This window comes from Squalius cephalus (assembly GCF_949319135.1).
Source record: "Squalius cephalus genome assembly, chromosome: 1".
In the NCBI taxonomy this organism is placed as follows: Eukaryota; Metazoa; Chordata; class Actinopteri; order Cypriniformes; family Leuciscidae; genus Squalius; species Squalius cephalus.
The window spans coordinates 65,671,289-65,687,129 of NC_137122.1; the positions used below are offsets into that span (position 1 = coordinate 65,671,289).

General features: G+C 37.0%; 2 protein-coding genes across 2 annotated transcripts in view; both read left to right on the forward strand.

Moving 5' to 3' along the window:
* LOC307171838 (uncharacterized protein) overlaps nt 1–15,841 on the forward strand; it is a gene marked incomplete at both ends in the record, with an annotated part of 40,415 nt that overhangs the window by 2,899 nt on the left and 21,675 nt on the right. The window lies entirely within an intron of this gene.
* On the forward strand, nt 7–4,974 carry LOC307166407 (ribonuclease inhibitor-like; the record flags this gene model as incomplete). The annotated part of the gene is made up of 3 exons (XM_079884741.1): nt 7–89; nt 3,353–3,526; nt 4,223–4,974. The coding sequence occupies 3 exons, from the start codon at nt 7–9 to the stop codon at nt 4,395–4,397; spliced, it is 432 nt and encodes a 143-aa protein (XP_079740867.1). The 3' UTR covers nt 4,398–4,974.

The following is a 15,841-nucleotide window of genomic DNA, read 5'->3' on the forward strand; positions in this document are numbered from 1 at the left end:
GCGGGAATGAAACGCTCCTTTCCTCTGATTTGTCAGCCGAAGATCAAACTGTCCCGTCATCAGTTCTTCCTCAGCTCTGCTCTGAACGCGTTTATTGCAACTACTACATTTCATCTTTTTCTCATCAAACACCCAGACTAATGGCTCGACACGACCCGCACCGGGGAAGAGCCTCGACAGGGCTTTCTTATGAGGCTTTCAGTTCTCAAGTGCCAGGGGGTCCGTGAAATAATTTACTATAACCTGCTGTATTTTCCGGACTGTAAACTAAAGTCACGTTTTTATCATGAAACACGTTGTGATTTATTCCAGAGTGACCTAGGCCTTTATGATGCATTTAACTTAGTTCACATAATCTAAATGTTGACTTTCAAAAGTAGGCGCGCCAAGAAGACTATTCACTGTATTTTGGTTTATATATATACAGTATATACTTTTTTTTTTTCATCAATCTCTTTATTAAATTTTGAACATGAAATAAGAACTAACAAAGTTCCCCTTCACATACAAAGAAAAAAAATACAAAAACATAAACACCAAGAATCAACAAAAATAAACGACAAACAACATAGTAACAATGAAGAAAAACAACAACCATTAACTAATAGCTGTGAGTGACGGTCCAAGAACTACTGCCCAGTCATTTGCAGCAAAAAACGTGGGACACTAAGTTTACTCAGGATTGTCTGGGAAGGTCAACTTCCCAACATATTCAAAAAAAGGGGGTATATATGTAAGGGTTAATGCCCGACGAGGTGTCCATTATCAGGTTTTAATGGACGACGGCGAGGCGTGAACCGTCCGACGCGCAGCGGTTGCCTCCGCCGAAGTCCATTAAAACCTGATAATGGACACCTCGAAGGGCATTAACCCGCTTATACCATGGTTACTTACGAAAGAAAGAAATATTTAATCAATTAATAATACTTTAATGTGTTTTAGAGTAAAAATCGTGAGGGTTTTTATTTATTAAGTCGAGCGCACTATTTAATATCTCCCGTATAGACCCTTTTACAGTTGGTAAACATGGTGACGTATTTGTGTGGGCGGGGCTTAGCTGGAGGCAGAAAGATCCCTCTGGCCGCTTCACTAATGCTAGTTTGCCAGTTTTGTTAGCTTGTTTTTTAACAATGACGGGAGAAAATCCAATCTTATCTTAATGTGCAAGGTCACTCACTGTCCAGGACCGCGATTGTTATTTGCAAAAGTTAATTTTAACGGACGGAACCAGATGACCGTACACGCTCAGTCAATGGACGAACTAACAGGATTAACGTTAATACTACCCCCGGTTGAGTGGCCTGACTTCTACACCTAGCTGCTACCCGATAGAGAAACCGAGGGTAAAGAGAAACTGAGGCCATATAAATATATTTAGATGCCTATATGTGCTGAATGGTCATGTAAAGACGATCCGCAGTTCTGCCTAGTCAGCGCCATGAAGACAACAATGTAAAGAGTGACACTACGGTGAAATTTTAATGATATGAATATTTTCTAGAAATAAAAATTCCAGATACAGCATATCCATTTTTCATCGATTCTTGCACCCAACAACACAACAAGATGACATTTAATAATAAAAATAATAATTTAAGCTCCTTATTATGTAGCCGAATCTGTGCTGGTTTGTATTGGCCGCCTCCAGTTTTCCGTTTGTTTTGCCTCCAGCTAGCGCCGTGATGTAACTGTGACGTCGGCGCAAAAGGGGTCTATACAGGCGTTGCCAAGCAACGTGGCCACAGCGACCCGACCGCAGCAGTTGATCAGTGAGTTTGAGCCAGCGCATCATTTAGAACTGTCATCAGGCAAATTGACGGGACGCCTTTCCTAGGTGTCCATTATCACTTTTTAACGGACACCCTGCAGCCAATCAGAATCGAGTATTCACCCAGACCATGGTATAAATATATAAAAAGCATATATATATATATATATATATATATATATATATATATATATATATATATATATATATATATATATATATATACATATATTAGGGGTGGAACGGTACATGTATTCGTATTGAACCGAATCGGTACGGGCGTCACGGTTCGGTGCATGAATTTACACAGAGAATACACGGTATAAAAAAAATCTTTATCTTTTCTATTATTCAACAAAAACAAGCAATAAATCATTGTAAAATAGGGAAGGGAATCTTTAGGCACCTCATGAGCCGATCTAATTTTTTTCTTATTAATTAATCTTATTAATAAAACTTAAAATATTTAATTACATATGTAATTATAAGTAGGCCTACTTTTATAAACAATTACACATTAAAAAACTAAATTAATACAATTACATGTTAATAATTTTAACTAATATAGCTTCAAAACAAATAACAAAGAGGGGAAAAAAATATTACAAGCAATAAACAAAGTGCTTTCAGTATTTAAGAGTCGGCTGTCTGAACTTTTTCATCTCTTTTGAAATTATAAGATGTGGTTTGTCCTATCTGTTTAATAACTTAAGATATAACTGACTGTGTCACATTAATTTTGCGTCATAAAAGCATTTTGAGATGTAAGTACATTTAACCACGTAGACGGAGTCGCTCACAGCCGCATGCTCAAACGCTCTTCGCAAAGCGTGCGTGAGTATTTGAAATTGAAAGCAGCTTCTGTCGGTGATTTTCATATTTGTAATATATAAGCCAACTGCATTCCAAAAGACATATGATGCCTTCGTAGAGCATTTGTAAGCAAAATACCGGCGGGCGAGACCGTGCACTACAAAAGTAACATCAAGCAGACCGCGCGTATCATGTGCAATGAAGCATGCGAATGTTCTTGTAATTCGCTTCAACTTTTCCGAACTTTATGAAAGATTATTTTTTGGAAGGTTCGAGTGGTGTCGTGTGTGTGTGTGTGTGTGTGTGTGTGTGAGACAAAGGAATTAGAAGCAAGCAGAATACGGTTGTTTATAAAGCACACGTAGCGTCATCACGTATCTGTGTTGAGAACTAAGCTCAGACATAAATCTGAAATTATCTTAATCAATACAGAATCGTTGGAGAGAATCTATAACACAATATCACATAAATTAAACATAAACTGTTATTTCCTGTAGCCTACCTATGCCAGGCCTATGCGCAGCGTGACAAGTTGATGCTTCATCTGCAAGACTGGTTTACTCTCGCGTCACGTGACCAGAGTGTAATCACGGCTTTGCGATTAAAAAAAAATCGCATTTCATCAAATCGCGATATTATTGCAAATGCAATTAATCGTTCAGCCATACTTTCAATACATTTGTATGAAGAATAAAATTAAATTCAGTTTAAGGATTTATATTGTTCAGGTTTAACTGATTAATCAGCTGAATGTTTTCCTCTCTGTTCTAGACTCTCTAACTGCAGTGTGACAGAAGAAGGTTATAAAGCTCTGGCTTCAGCTCTGAGATCAAACCCTTCACACCTGATAGAGCTGGATCTCACAGGAAATGATCCTGGACAATCAGGAGTGAAGGAGCTCAGTGATTTACTGCAGGATCCAGACTGTCAACTGAAGACACTGAGGTGAGACAGAATCAAATAATTAACTAAATTAGCTATATGCAGGCTAAATATTCATAACTAATATATTATTTTAGTTATATAATAAGCTAAACAATTTGTTGCATCAAAATGATCAAGATCAGATCAGATGCTGCAGGTTCTGTCATGATGATGATAACCGTCAACACAGTTTAGTTGTGATACGAGCTACAGGTCAAATAGACATTATGGGTCAGTATATGTGTGCTGACATTCAGGAGTATACCTTGATAATTAACAATAATAGTTTTCCATCAAGCCCAGATTCACTGCATCTCTCTACACCAGGTCTATGAGTCTCCAGATGTTCTCAAACATGCAGTTTCACAAGCCAGTTTTCTCTGTGCTGACGTTTCTCACTCCTCCTGCTTTAAAGACAGAAAGATCTTAATTTCACACTTTGTATTCATACTGAAAATCATGATCTAGTGAGCTTTTGCCCTTCTGCTCTGTGAGACGTTTCTGTTCTTATGCTTATGTTTGCTTTAGGACTGAGTGTTGCTCTAGTTTCTTTTAAATATATATTTATTTGTGTATTTAAATGTTTAAAGAAAAATTTGACATCTAAATAACTAACTTAAGCTTGTCTTTAAAACAATAATTACGTTTTTTATCGTATCAATCATTTTTTGTAATGCAGTGGACATTTAGTTGATACCTGAATTGCCTCTTCTGCAGGTTTGTGAGTCCTGCTGCTGAGGAAGCCTGTCAGTATGTGAATAGAGTTGTGGGTATAAACCCGTTACTCCAGAGAGAGCTGAATCTGAGAGGACATGAACTAGGAGACACACGAGTGAATCAGATCGCTGCTCTACTGCAGGATAAACACTGTCAACTCAACACACTGACGTGAGTATTGCTCATTTATTTATTATATTACTTTTAAGCATTTTTTCCCTCAGTCACACAGAGCCAGAACAATTTAAAGTAATAAAATTAAACAGTCAATTAAACTATTAAGCTGCAACCCCACTTTTGAAAAATCCCCAGAATGTCACATGATTATGGCACTTTTTCATGTGTTCCATATATGGACTAAAGCTGCGTCCGAAATCGCGTACTATGGGAGTAGGTACTACATTTAAATTAGAACGTACTTCACGACTGTTAAAAAAGTACGCTCTATATAGTATGAATACGGGTAGTATGAGGAGTCCGGACGTACTGGACGTACTACATGCGCCATGTTGGTTTTGTCACGTAACATGCGCGGTCACATCAGCACGAAAATTTAAAGAGCCCATTCCACTGACTGCACCATCTTAGAGCAATGTTTTTAGTTCTTTCCGCTTTCGTCTGCGTTTTTATGTCGTTTGTGCTCACAATTCAGAGGAGTCGTCGGTCAGCTGCTCGCAAATCACGCCTTTGTCGAGAGCTTTTGTGTAATTTCTCAAATAAGTTAAATATCATTTAGCCAATACATTTTACCTAAAAAAAAAAAAAAACACACACATAAACCTGTGAACAATGACAGATGTTGATTTTTGGTAAGGAAAAAGTAATTTATTTGCTTGTGATATTACCATCAATGAATGAACATGAATGAATCAATAGTATGCGTGTGTGTATCTCTGTTGATTCATTCATGCAATATCACAAGCAGTGTGTGTGTGTGTGTGTGTGTGTGTGTGTGTATGTATATATATATATATATATATATATATATATATATATATATATATATATATATATATATATATATATATAGTGTTTCCCACAGATTATAAATCAATTTGTGGCGCCGGGGGGTGATTATTGTCCCATCTTTTAACTAAATCCTAAAAGATGGGACAATAATCTGTTACACAGAACTTTATTATATTAAATATTAATCAAAAATGATTCACACCTTCACAAAATTCAAACATTCAGTGTAAGAGTAAAAAATGACATAACATTATTTATAGTAAGTTTATTTTATTCACAGCTTATTTTGAGTTTTGATCTCGACAACCCAACTGCATTTACCGCAAACAGTCTAAACTAAAAGATTGTTTTGGTTGAATCGGTTCAAAGGAGTCATTAGTTCGCGAATCGGACGTGTCATTAGTGGACTTGTACGCGTTGTGTGATTATCCCGGCAGTTAGGACATCGCACAAAATTTGTCAACACAGAAAACATTTCATCATAGATTTGTTTTGTTTATTGAAAGTGTTTTTCGTGTCAGCTGAATGGGCGGAACGCTTTTCAGAGAAGATAAGGCAACGTAATTTTTTTTAGCACAACACCCAGCAGTAGCCTAATTCAGGAAAAAAATATCCGAATGCTCCACATGAAACTTCGGTCTTCCGATCTTTTAACATAGTGTCAATTCTCAATTGATTTTGATTATGCGCGAGGGAGCTAGAGAGAGCAAGACAGTTTGAAGACGGTGAGGGCGCGCGCGACCGGGCCTCTCTCTCTCGTTCTTTCGGTAATATGCTTCCTATCGCAAGCGCAGCAGTCATCTACATCACTCACCGATCAAATAAGGCTTTGGCGCTTATTAAAAATCGCTTGTGAGAGAGACGCGTGAGTGACAGAGAGACGGCGGGAGAGCAGGGAAAAGAAATGCAGCTGAATGAACACGCTGCGTGTTTTAAATAGCGTAAATTTTTTTGAAAAAAAAAAATTATAACGAAACGCAATTTGTGGCGGCCGGTGTTGATTCTGTGCCGCCACAAATTAGTCTATGTGTGGGAAACACTGATATATATATATATATATATATATATATATATATATATATATATATATATATATATATATATATATATATATATAGGGTAACACACTGAGGTCAGATACAATACACACATATACACACACACATTCATATATATGTGTATACATGAAGACTTCAGATGTAAAAGAAAAAAAAATCTTCTAAAATGAGCATTTTTATCAAGCCTGTATATTTAGGTTCAGTAATTTCACTTTAATGACAATTAATAGGTCCTTTTCATTGCCATTAAAGTGAAATAACTGAACATAAACATACAAGCTTGATAAAAATGATCAAACTAGAAGAAAATTTCAGATGGCACTTAGAGGCTTTTACATCTTAAGTATTCATATATGTGCGTGTGTGTGTGTGTGTATATATATTAGGGCTGGGGGAATTAACGCGTTAATCTTTGCGATTAATTTGAGATGCTTAACGCGTTAAAAAAATAATAACGCAATTAACGCAGCACTTTTTTTTGCCTCGTTTTAATGACTTCCTGTTGCGGCTGCTATTGAAAATACTGAAAATATCCTGTCCCGCCCCTCCGTGTTCGGCGATCAGGTTTCATTCTCTCGCAGCTTTCATGAGCGGGTCTTTTCCACGCAGTGCTCTCCATTCCGTGTGTGTGTGTGTGTGTGTGTGTGTGTGTGTGTGTGTGTGTGTGTGTGTGTGTGTGTGTGTGTGTGTGTGTGTGTGTGTGTGTGTGTGTGTGTGTGTGTGTGTGTGTGTGTGTGTGTGTGTGTGTGTGTGTGTGTGTGTGTGTGTGTGTGTGTGTGTGTGTGTGTGTGTGTGTGTGTGTGTGTGTGTGTGTGTGTGTGTGTGTGTGTGTGGGCCGTGTTTGCGCTGCTGGTTCTGCTCTGTCGTTAACGGCCCAAATGCTCGAATCATGTACCGATCACGCACTGGAAAAGCACCTTTTCTCCACCGGCACCGAGAAAGAAAGAGAAAGAGTTATGGACCGTGACAAAAAAAGTTGGCTATACCATATACTGACAAACTTAATAATGAAGCCAAACAACGCTACTTAAAAAAAGTGAGATTATAGGCGGAATCGATCCCTATGAACAAAGTATGGAGTAATAATTATGAAAGTTTACCAAGCCTCAGTTTCCCTGATATTTTCTCCTACCTGGTCTGTGGAGTGAGCGCTTAGACCTCCGATCCAGGACCGGATTAACAATTTCCTGTGGCCTCGGCAACAACATTCAAGCCCCCACACACATTTTAATTGTTTATTGTTAACCTGTTAACCGTTGCCAGTGCGCCCGCGCACTGAAGCGTTTTTTTTATTATTTAGTTCAAATTTACTATCAGATTTAATGTTATACCTTGACAAACTATACATCATTAAAAAGATATAATACTCAAGTTTCAGTATTTGACCACTATTGTATTCTGAGAAACTTATAGCGACAGTTATTTCTTAATTTCTGTCAGGAGTTATGAAATGAAAAAATGAGTCGATACCTTTAATATGAATTATGCGCGTCAGCCGCTTTCATTCATAAAAAAAACTCAGTGCTGTTGTCATGACAACGATACACAAAACAACTTCCCTCAGGGCTTTAGCTAAAAACTGTGCAGATTTGGAGAAATATTGATAGATTCTCATAGGTTTACATCAGATTTCTATTGACAGGAATAATATTTATTGAATTTATACCCAAATGCGTCGATGTAATCTTTATGAGCATTTGGCACTCTCATTTACTGGGTTTTCAATTCATACCAATAGCCTGAGGGCGCTATATGCACAATAATAACCCATATATGGGACATGAAGAAGAGCCATGATCATGTGACATTCCAGGACGTCACTGATACACACAAAGCTAACAAGAGATCGCTGTATCATGCAGATACAGATATTTTGAAGACAATAAACATGATTGCAATGATATTTGAGTTACCTGTGTTTTTCAAGCCATGCCAGGTATTTTCATAATAATAGATTATATTTATAATGTAATGCTAATCTATAGACCATCATTGTGCAGAATATGATCAAATAGTATATTTTCTGTCTGATTTTTTTTTTATCTGATGTCAAATTAGATCACAGAAGATTATTTAAAACACTTCACTTGCGTTTTAAAGTAAGTTTGGAGCACAAACATGGTTTTAATCTCATAAATTGTCATGTATTGATGGTGTGCTAAGCTAACATGCTAGCTAGCTCTAGGTGCTTCTATCTTGAAAAAAAATTAACTAAATACAGAGTTTTAGACTTATCATCTTCAGATTTTAAACATAAAATGTTTAGACAGATGGCTTTAGCTGTAGTGCATTTCTAGATTGCTACAGGGTCAACTTCAATTTTATTTTCATGAAGATGTTTCATAAAAATAAATTTCTAATAACTTTACAAAACTTTAAAGCTATTTATAACAATTATTTTCATTATAACAATAATTAATTCTACTTTTACAATAAACTGCCAGGTGTCAGCTTTCAAATGAGATCATACTTGTGCTTTTAGTACAAATGGTTCATGAACTGTATCTGTTTCAGTTTGGGTATGTCATTTCTGGGGATTTTTCAAAAGTGGGGCAGCTTAACAGGTTAATAAACAAGTGTTTTTTGTGGGGGGGTTGACGATGCTGACTCGCGATCTGCGCTGTAGTGAACTCGCCAGAAAGAAATGCACATTTCATACGGTTTACATATGCAGAGTGCAGACTGTTTTCTTTCGTTTTGAATTGTTTGTTTAAAAGTAGACATTTCAATATAGATATATTTTTCAGGTCTGTGAAGCAATAGGCTACCTTATATGCTGAGTTTCAGTTAATTTATTAAATCCAGGCAATTGGTTGATGAAACATTTATTAAAATACAAAAAGAGGGGGACAAAAAGATGGCGGCGGTAGGTGCGCGCAGGTTGGCAGGTGCTGTGCACCCTTTACCTAAACCGTCTAAACCATTTATAGCACGCTGGTTTTTAGTATTGTATGTGTCCACAATACTTGTGATTTGTGTGAGACAAAATTATTTACAAAGAGTTCAAAGAGAATGCGGCAATATTGTCACTGAGTGCCAACATGCTCTCTATACAAAACTGCTAAACAATGGACATGCTGCGATTGCCTCAAAGACGCACGAGAAGAAGAGCAAGCGCAACTATGCAGAAGTTGAACTGTTAATTGTACTGCTACTTGCCGGTGATATAGAACTCAATCCTGGACCACATCTACCAGCTTCGAGTACCACACTATCGGCTTCTACTCCAATCAGCCCCCAGCGTTCCGGTTTTGACAGTCCCACTAACCAAACTCACTCACCATCGTTGGGGCTTCTGTTTCCGCTGGATGTGTTGACGACGGCCTGCGTTCACCTTGGGCCGGCGGCTGGTGGTGTGCTGTCTCCTGGTTTGGTGCCCCCGCTGTCCTGTGCTTCTCCCGTCTGTTCCTGAGCGGTTTGGGGGCGGGTCTGTGGTGGTGGCGGCGGGTGTGGTTGGCGGCGGCCTTGGTCCGGCTCTCTGCCGTGGTTGTGCACGCGGCGAGGGGTTGGGAGTTGTTGGCGTCTCGGTGGCTGGCGGGGGCTGCTCGTCGGCTTGTTGCACGGCCGTGGGAACGACACGTGCTCCTGGATCGATTTCTGATGGGCAGCTTTCATCAACGGCGGCCCCGGTGGTCGTTGGCTGTGACACGAGGGATTGCATGGATGTGTTCAAACCAGGAATTCAAACTACCGATTTAACTATTGGAAATGGCATCGCGCTGCCTTTGCAAGACTCAGTAATTTCCATTGAGGTGAGTGGAGGTGCTTTTACATCCAACGTTACAATCACAGATGCGCCTCAACAAACTGTGAAAGCGAAAGACAAAAACGCGTAGGTTAACCCTTTAAAACCCCGTGTTTACTCAGACTTAATGGATACAGACTTGTGTACAGACAGTGCGGCCTTAAAGCAGACAACGTTTAGGTTGTTTCAGACCGTAAATCATGCAAAAATACTCTGGGACCCTAAAGTTAAACCAAAGGGTATTCTTGGTGGACATTTGAATATTAGGAGTGTTGTGTCAAAGACTGAGCAACTAGAGCATTTGTTGACAGACTCTAATTTGGATTTTCTGTGTCTGTCAGAGACTTGGTTAAAACCATCAACTCCACAGAGTGTTTTTTACGTACCAGGGTATAACGTTTTTAGATGTGACAGAAAACAAGGAAAAGGTGGTGGAGTAATGATATATGTGAAAGAGAGGTTTGACTGTAAATTAATTGAAAACCTCAGTGATTCTATAGAATGTGTGGGTATAACCATCAGACTCTCACCGGAAATGTCATTTGTAGTTATTGTGCTGTATAGACCTCCAACGGCAAAGGACATTTTCTATACCCATCTCACTGAGATACTTAAAAAATGTAACAATAAGGAAATTATTTTGCTAGGAGATTATAATATCAATTGGCTAGATAAAAGCTGCAGGAAAAAATTAAAACAAATAACAACTAAGTTTCACATGGCGCAAATGATAAAGAATGCAACTCGTATAACAAAATCATCCCAAACATTGATTGATCTTGTATTTTCAAATAGAGAAGAACGAATTGCAAAATCTTATAACCTGATAACTGGACTATCTGACCACAACCTTACTTTGATAGTCAGGAGATTATCAAAAACTAGATATAAAACTTCTAATAGAATTGATATCAATTCAGGGGCTACATATATCTCAAATAGAGACTTGAAATTGTTTTATAATGAAATAGAACAAATTCAATGGAATCAGATAACTTGTGGCAAAAATTGCCAATCAGCAAGTAATGACTTCATGATAACCTTTAGTGATCTCCTATCGAAATACTCCAAAGAATCATCTCGGAAAATCAAAAGTAAAACACCCCTTCCATGGATGAATGAGACGGTCTGGAATTTAATGAAACTAAGAGATGCAGCACTTAAAAAGTCCTTGAAAACGGGCTTTTTGACAGACTCGCTTCTGTACAAGGAGCTCAGAAACAAAGTTACCACACTGTTACGAAGAACGAAAGCAAATTTTTTTATGAATTTAATTGAACAAGCTAAAGGAAACACTAAAAGAGTTTGGCAAACCATTGATAAAGTAACTGGTCGGAAGATTTGTAAAGGTCATAAACTAGAAATTAATATTAATGGAAATCCGGAAACTGATGCTCAAATAGTGGCGAATCATTTTAATAATTATTTTATAGAATCAGTCAAAGAACTGGGAATTAAAAATATTGCATCAAATAATTATGTACGAGCATCTGACTGTATTTCACACAAACAAAACATGCTATATTTTAAATTGACAAATGAATTTGAAATAAATAAAATGTTGCAATCATTGACAAATTCTAAAAGTAAAGATATTTGGGGAATGGACAATGCTCTTCTTAAAAAATATAAAGACAAATTTGTAACTCCCATCACATACTTGATAAACAAATCTATAGAAGAGAGCTCTTTTCCGACTGCTTTCAAAACTGCAGTAATCACTCCAGTATTCAAATCGGGGGACAAACATGAGGTCTGCAATTACAGGCCGATTAGCATACTTCCTGTTGTCTCAAAGATTACAGAGAAAGTAATTGCGGAGCAATTAAAAGAACATTTAAATAAAAATAATATGCTACATCCCATGCAATTTGGATATAGAAAACACCATTCCACCGAAACTGCATGCAGTTACTTTATTGAGGTGGTGAAGGCAAAGCTGGAAAAGGGCGGGGTCGTGGGCGCCGTGTTTTTGGACCTACGCAAGGCGTTTGACACGGTCAACCATTCTGTGCTACTGAGGAAGCTGAGCAACTATAATTTGTCCCTAAGAGCACTACAGTGGGTGGAATCATATCTCAGTGATCGTGTCCAGTGCGTAAGAGTCAAAAGTAAGTTATCAACATCTAAGACTAATTACATGGGTGTCCCACAAGGCTCTGTCCTTGGCCCATTGCTGTTCGCGCTTTACATAAATGATTTCCCTTCGGTGTGCGGTGATGTGGACATGCAGATGTACGCGGACGACACTGTAGTTTACGTACATGGAAGTGATGCGACCACTGTAGCTAATAAACTAACCAATGTTATGGGAAACATCTTGAATTGGCTTTCGTCTGCCTCGCTTACGCTGAATGTAAATAAAACAGTAGCAATGTATTTTACTAAAACTCTAAAACGGCAGTCCTCCTTTCCATGTATTTACGCAAATCAGAGTCAAATAAAAGTGGTGGAGGAATTTAAATATTTGGGCCTTATTTTGGATTCTACCTTTACTTTTAAAAAACATGTTAAGAAAATCTGCTGCACGCTAAAATACAGTTTGTCCGTTTTTAGACATATTAGGAATACACTGACTCATGATGCTGCAAAAATTTACTTGGAGGCAATGATAATTCCTCATATCAATTATTGTATTTGTTGTTGGTCACAGACAAGTGAAACAGCAATAAAACCTCTAAAATCTTTATATAATCAAGCTGTTAAAGTGTTAGACAAAAAGCCACTGAGATACCATCACTGTCTTATTCTTGGAAAATACAGCATGTTAAATTTTGATAATATAATTGTGTATGCCAATGTGCGACTAGTTTTTAAAATTTTGAATAATATTGCACCACCACCCCTGAAAACATTTGTCCAGCTTTGTTCCGAACAGATGACTAGGAGCTCCAGGTCCACGAGTCGCAATGACTGCAGACTGCCTAAACGTGGCTCGGCTTTTGCACAGACAGCCTTCTCATTTAAAGGCATCAAAGAATGGAACAAACTCCCACAGAGTCTGAAACTTTCCTTAGACCTAAAGGACTTCTCTCGTAATACAAAGAAAGCGTTATTGGAAACCCAGTCGTGTCAGCATAGATAATTGTGTATGTATATATGATTTTTAGTAATGTTTTACTGTAGTAAATTTGGTATGTTTATAATAGGATTGGTGGCTGTAATGGGTGTATGGCTGATTGAATTAATTTATAATTGCATTTGAGTTTTATATTGTATATTTTGTATTGTAATTCACCTGCTCAGGGACTGCAGATGGAAACTAGCTTAGGCTAAATCTGGTGCAAGGCATCTTTAATTAATGTTTTTTGCACATTGTCCCTGTTGAAATAAATAAACAACAACAAAAAAAATTAAAATACAAATTAATGCAAAATGAAATTCACTTTAAAGAAAGGCTTTGTACTTTCTGTTTGAAGTCTCTGTTCCGATCAATTTAAAAACTTGTCACTGGAGGCTCACTTGCAGTTCACAAATGAATGAGTGCAAGATCTGCAGATCTACAAAGTAAACGCAGAGAAAACAATCGTTCGCACTGTTAACCAAGCATCAGTGGTGACACACACACACACACTTGTCAGATTCTGTGAGCTATGAAGCTTGTCTACGCAGGTTTGTTACACTTCAGGAGTAATTTATCATACGTGCAATAATCCACTGTTTTCGTCCGGTAGTAACGTTATATTGACGACCAGCGGCGACCCACGCCATCCGACGAAAATGGGGGAAACTAATATGATTTGTGAGGCGTTTGCCCTGTCGATCATGAGACCGATTACAGCAGTTCACAATACAGCAATACTGAACCATTTTCCAAAAAATAACCTAAATTAATGACCAAATGACCAACGTTACCTACTGCCTACTATACGCTACTATACAGTACATCTACTTCTGTACCGTGATTCCCACAATGCATTGCGACGTGACGCAACGATCCCGAACTCTGTAGTCATGCTGGGCAACAATGGTAAAATGACCTGCTCTGATCACATGCTCTGGTAATAATAGCTTATTTTCTTTTGATAATTAGTAAAAAAAAAAAAAAGAATAAAAAAAAAATGTTAAATTGATTATGTTGATTGATTATCGAAAAAGAATAATATATTGATGTTTAATATTATTTTTATACAGGGCTATTTTCTGTTCCTTTTTTCCCCCTGTGTTGTTTAATTTAATTAGGTTATTCTAAGTTTAAATATAGATGATTACAAGCTTGAGGGAAATGCAATTAATTGCAATTAATTACAGCAAATTGTGCAATTTTTTTTAATCGATTCCCAGCCCCAATATATATATATATATATATATATATATATATATATATATATATATATATATATATATATATATATATATATATATATATATATATATATATATACACACACACACACATAAGAAATGGATCATATACATATAATACATACATGAATATTATATTTATAAATAAGCCAACACAGAAAACAAAAAAACTATAAACACGTTTACAGATTGTGAGCCCTACAACCTGCTGCGCCAATTCTTCATCTATATTTTAAAGATGGAGCTGACCTCCGCCCTGACCTCCGACTCTCACGGTAGTCCATCCAGTCACTGATTGCGACCATGGGTGGAAAAAAAGCACATCGAGGTGCTGGTGTTCTAGCTACATATCACATATTTGAGCTTAATTTTTTACAAATTATTTACTTTATATTTGGGTAGGAAAAATTCAAGTGGAAATCCAAAAATTACTATCTTGTACACATGCTTTTAAAGAAACAGATTTTGAATTATTTTAAAGTGATGCCCTACAAATGAGATTGTTAGTAAGAAAGTCCCTTTAGATCTTTTAGAAACCTGTGAAGGTTCCCTTACTGAAGCTGCTGACGTTCATTTTCTTCCCTCAAGACGACGTTTTAAAACTTTTGCTTTTGGTGGCGCTTTAAGCTCTATTATACTACTTTGTGCCAAAGTTTTGTGATTTTGTTATAAGCTTTGTATTCTGTATCCATTTAAAAGTTAAATAACATACGAAAATAAAGCAAATACATTTTAAAGGTGTCTGGAGTGTGTGGGTATTTCTCTATAGTGCGGCACTCATATTTTTCAGATATACCTGCAATTTGCTAGTTTCAAAAACCATCTGGAATCTGCCACAAAATAAGTGCACACACAACACCCTTTAAAAATATTAATTACTCAGTTCCACATATTAAACACTTTACAACTGACAATCCCTGGGAATTAAGTGTTTTGTAATAAAACTTGCTAAAACAGCATGACAAAATGAACTTAATAACAAATAAATGGAAAGAGAGTGTGTAACATTTGTTTTCTTTATTATTATTATTATTATTTTAGCAATTATTTCTAAAAGCTGAAGGAATCTTTCCTCTCTCTGGCCTCCTGTTCTCGTCTCTCCTCATGCTCTCGTCGCTCTTTCTTTTCTTTCCTCTCTTTCATTAGCCACTCTCCACTCTACAAGAACACAGGTGTGTTCATCAGCCCCCTGCAAAATCAACACAGAATTTAACATTAGTGATGAACCATGGTCAATCTATATTATTATATTAATATTAAGTTGAGGTACACTTGATAACAGTAGCTTGCTACGTAGCCAGCACATATTACATATGAACACTGGTAAAGGAGAAATAAAATCGCTGTAAAATAAAAAATAAAAGTTTTGTAACTATCATTTAACTGCGAAACAACGTCGTTGTTTAAATAAAACAGTGTTAATTAGCTCGTTCTGTTCGGTAATAATAATGATAAAATTGTCAATTTTGCAGCCAATTCACAAAATTGTACCCTCGATTTACATTATTTAAACTTTTAACAAGTCAGTCATTTACTTATATG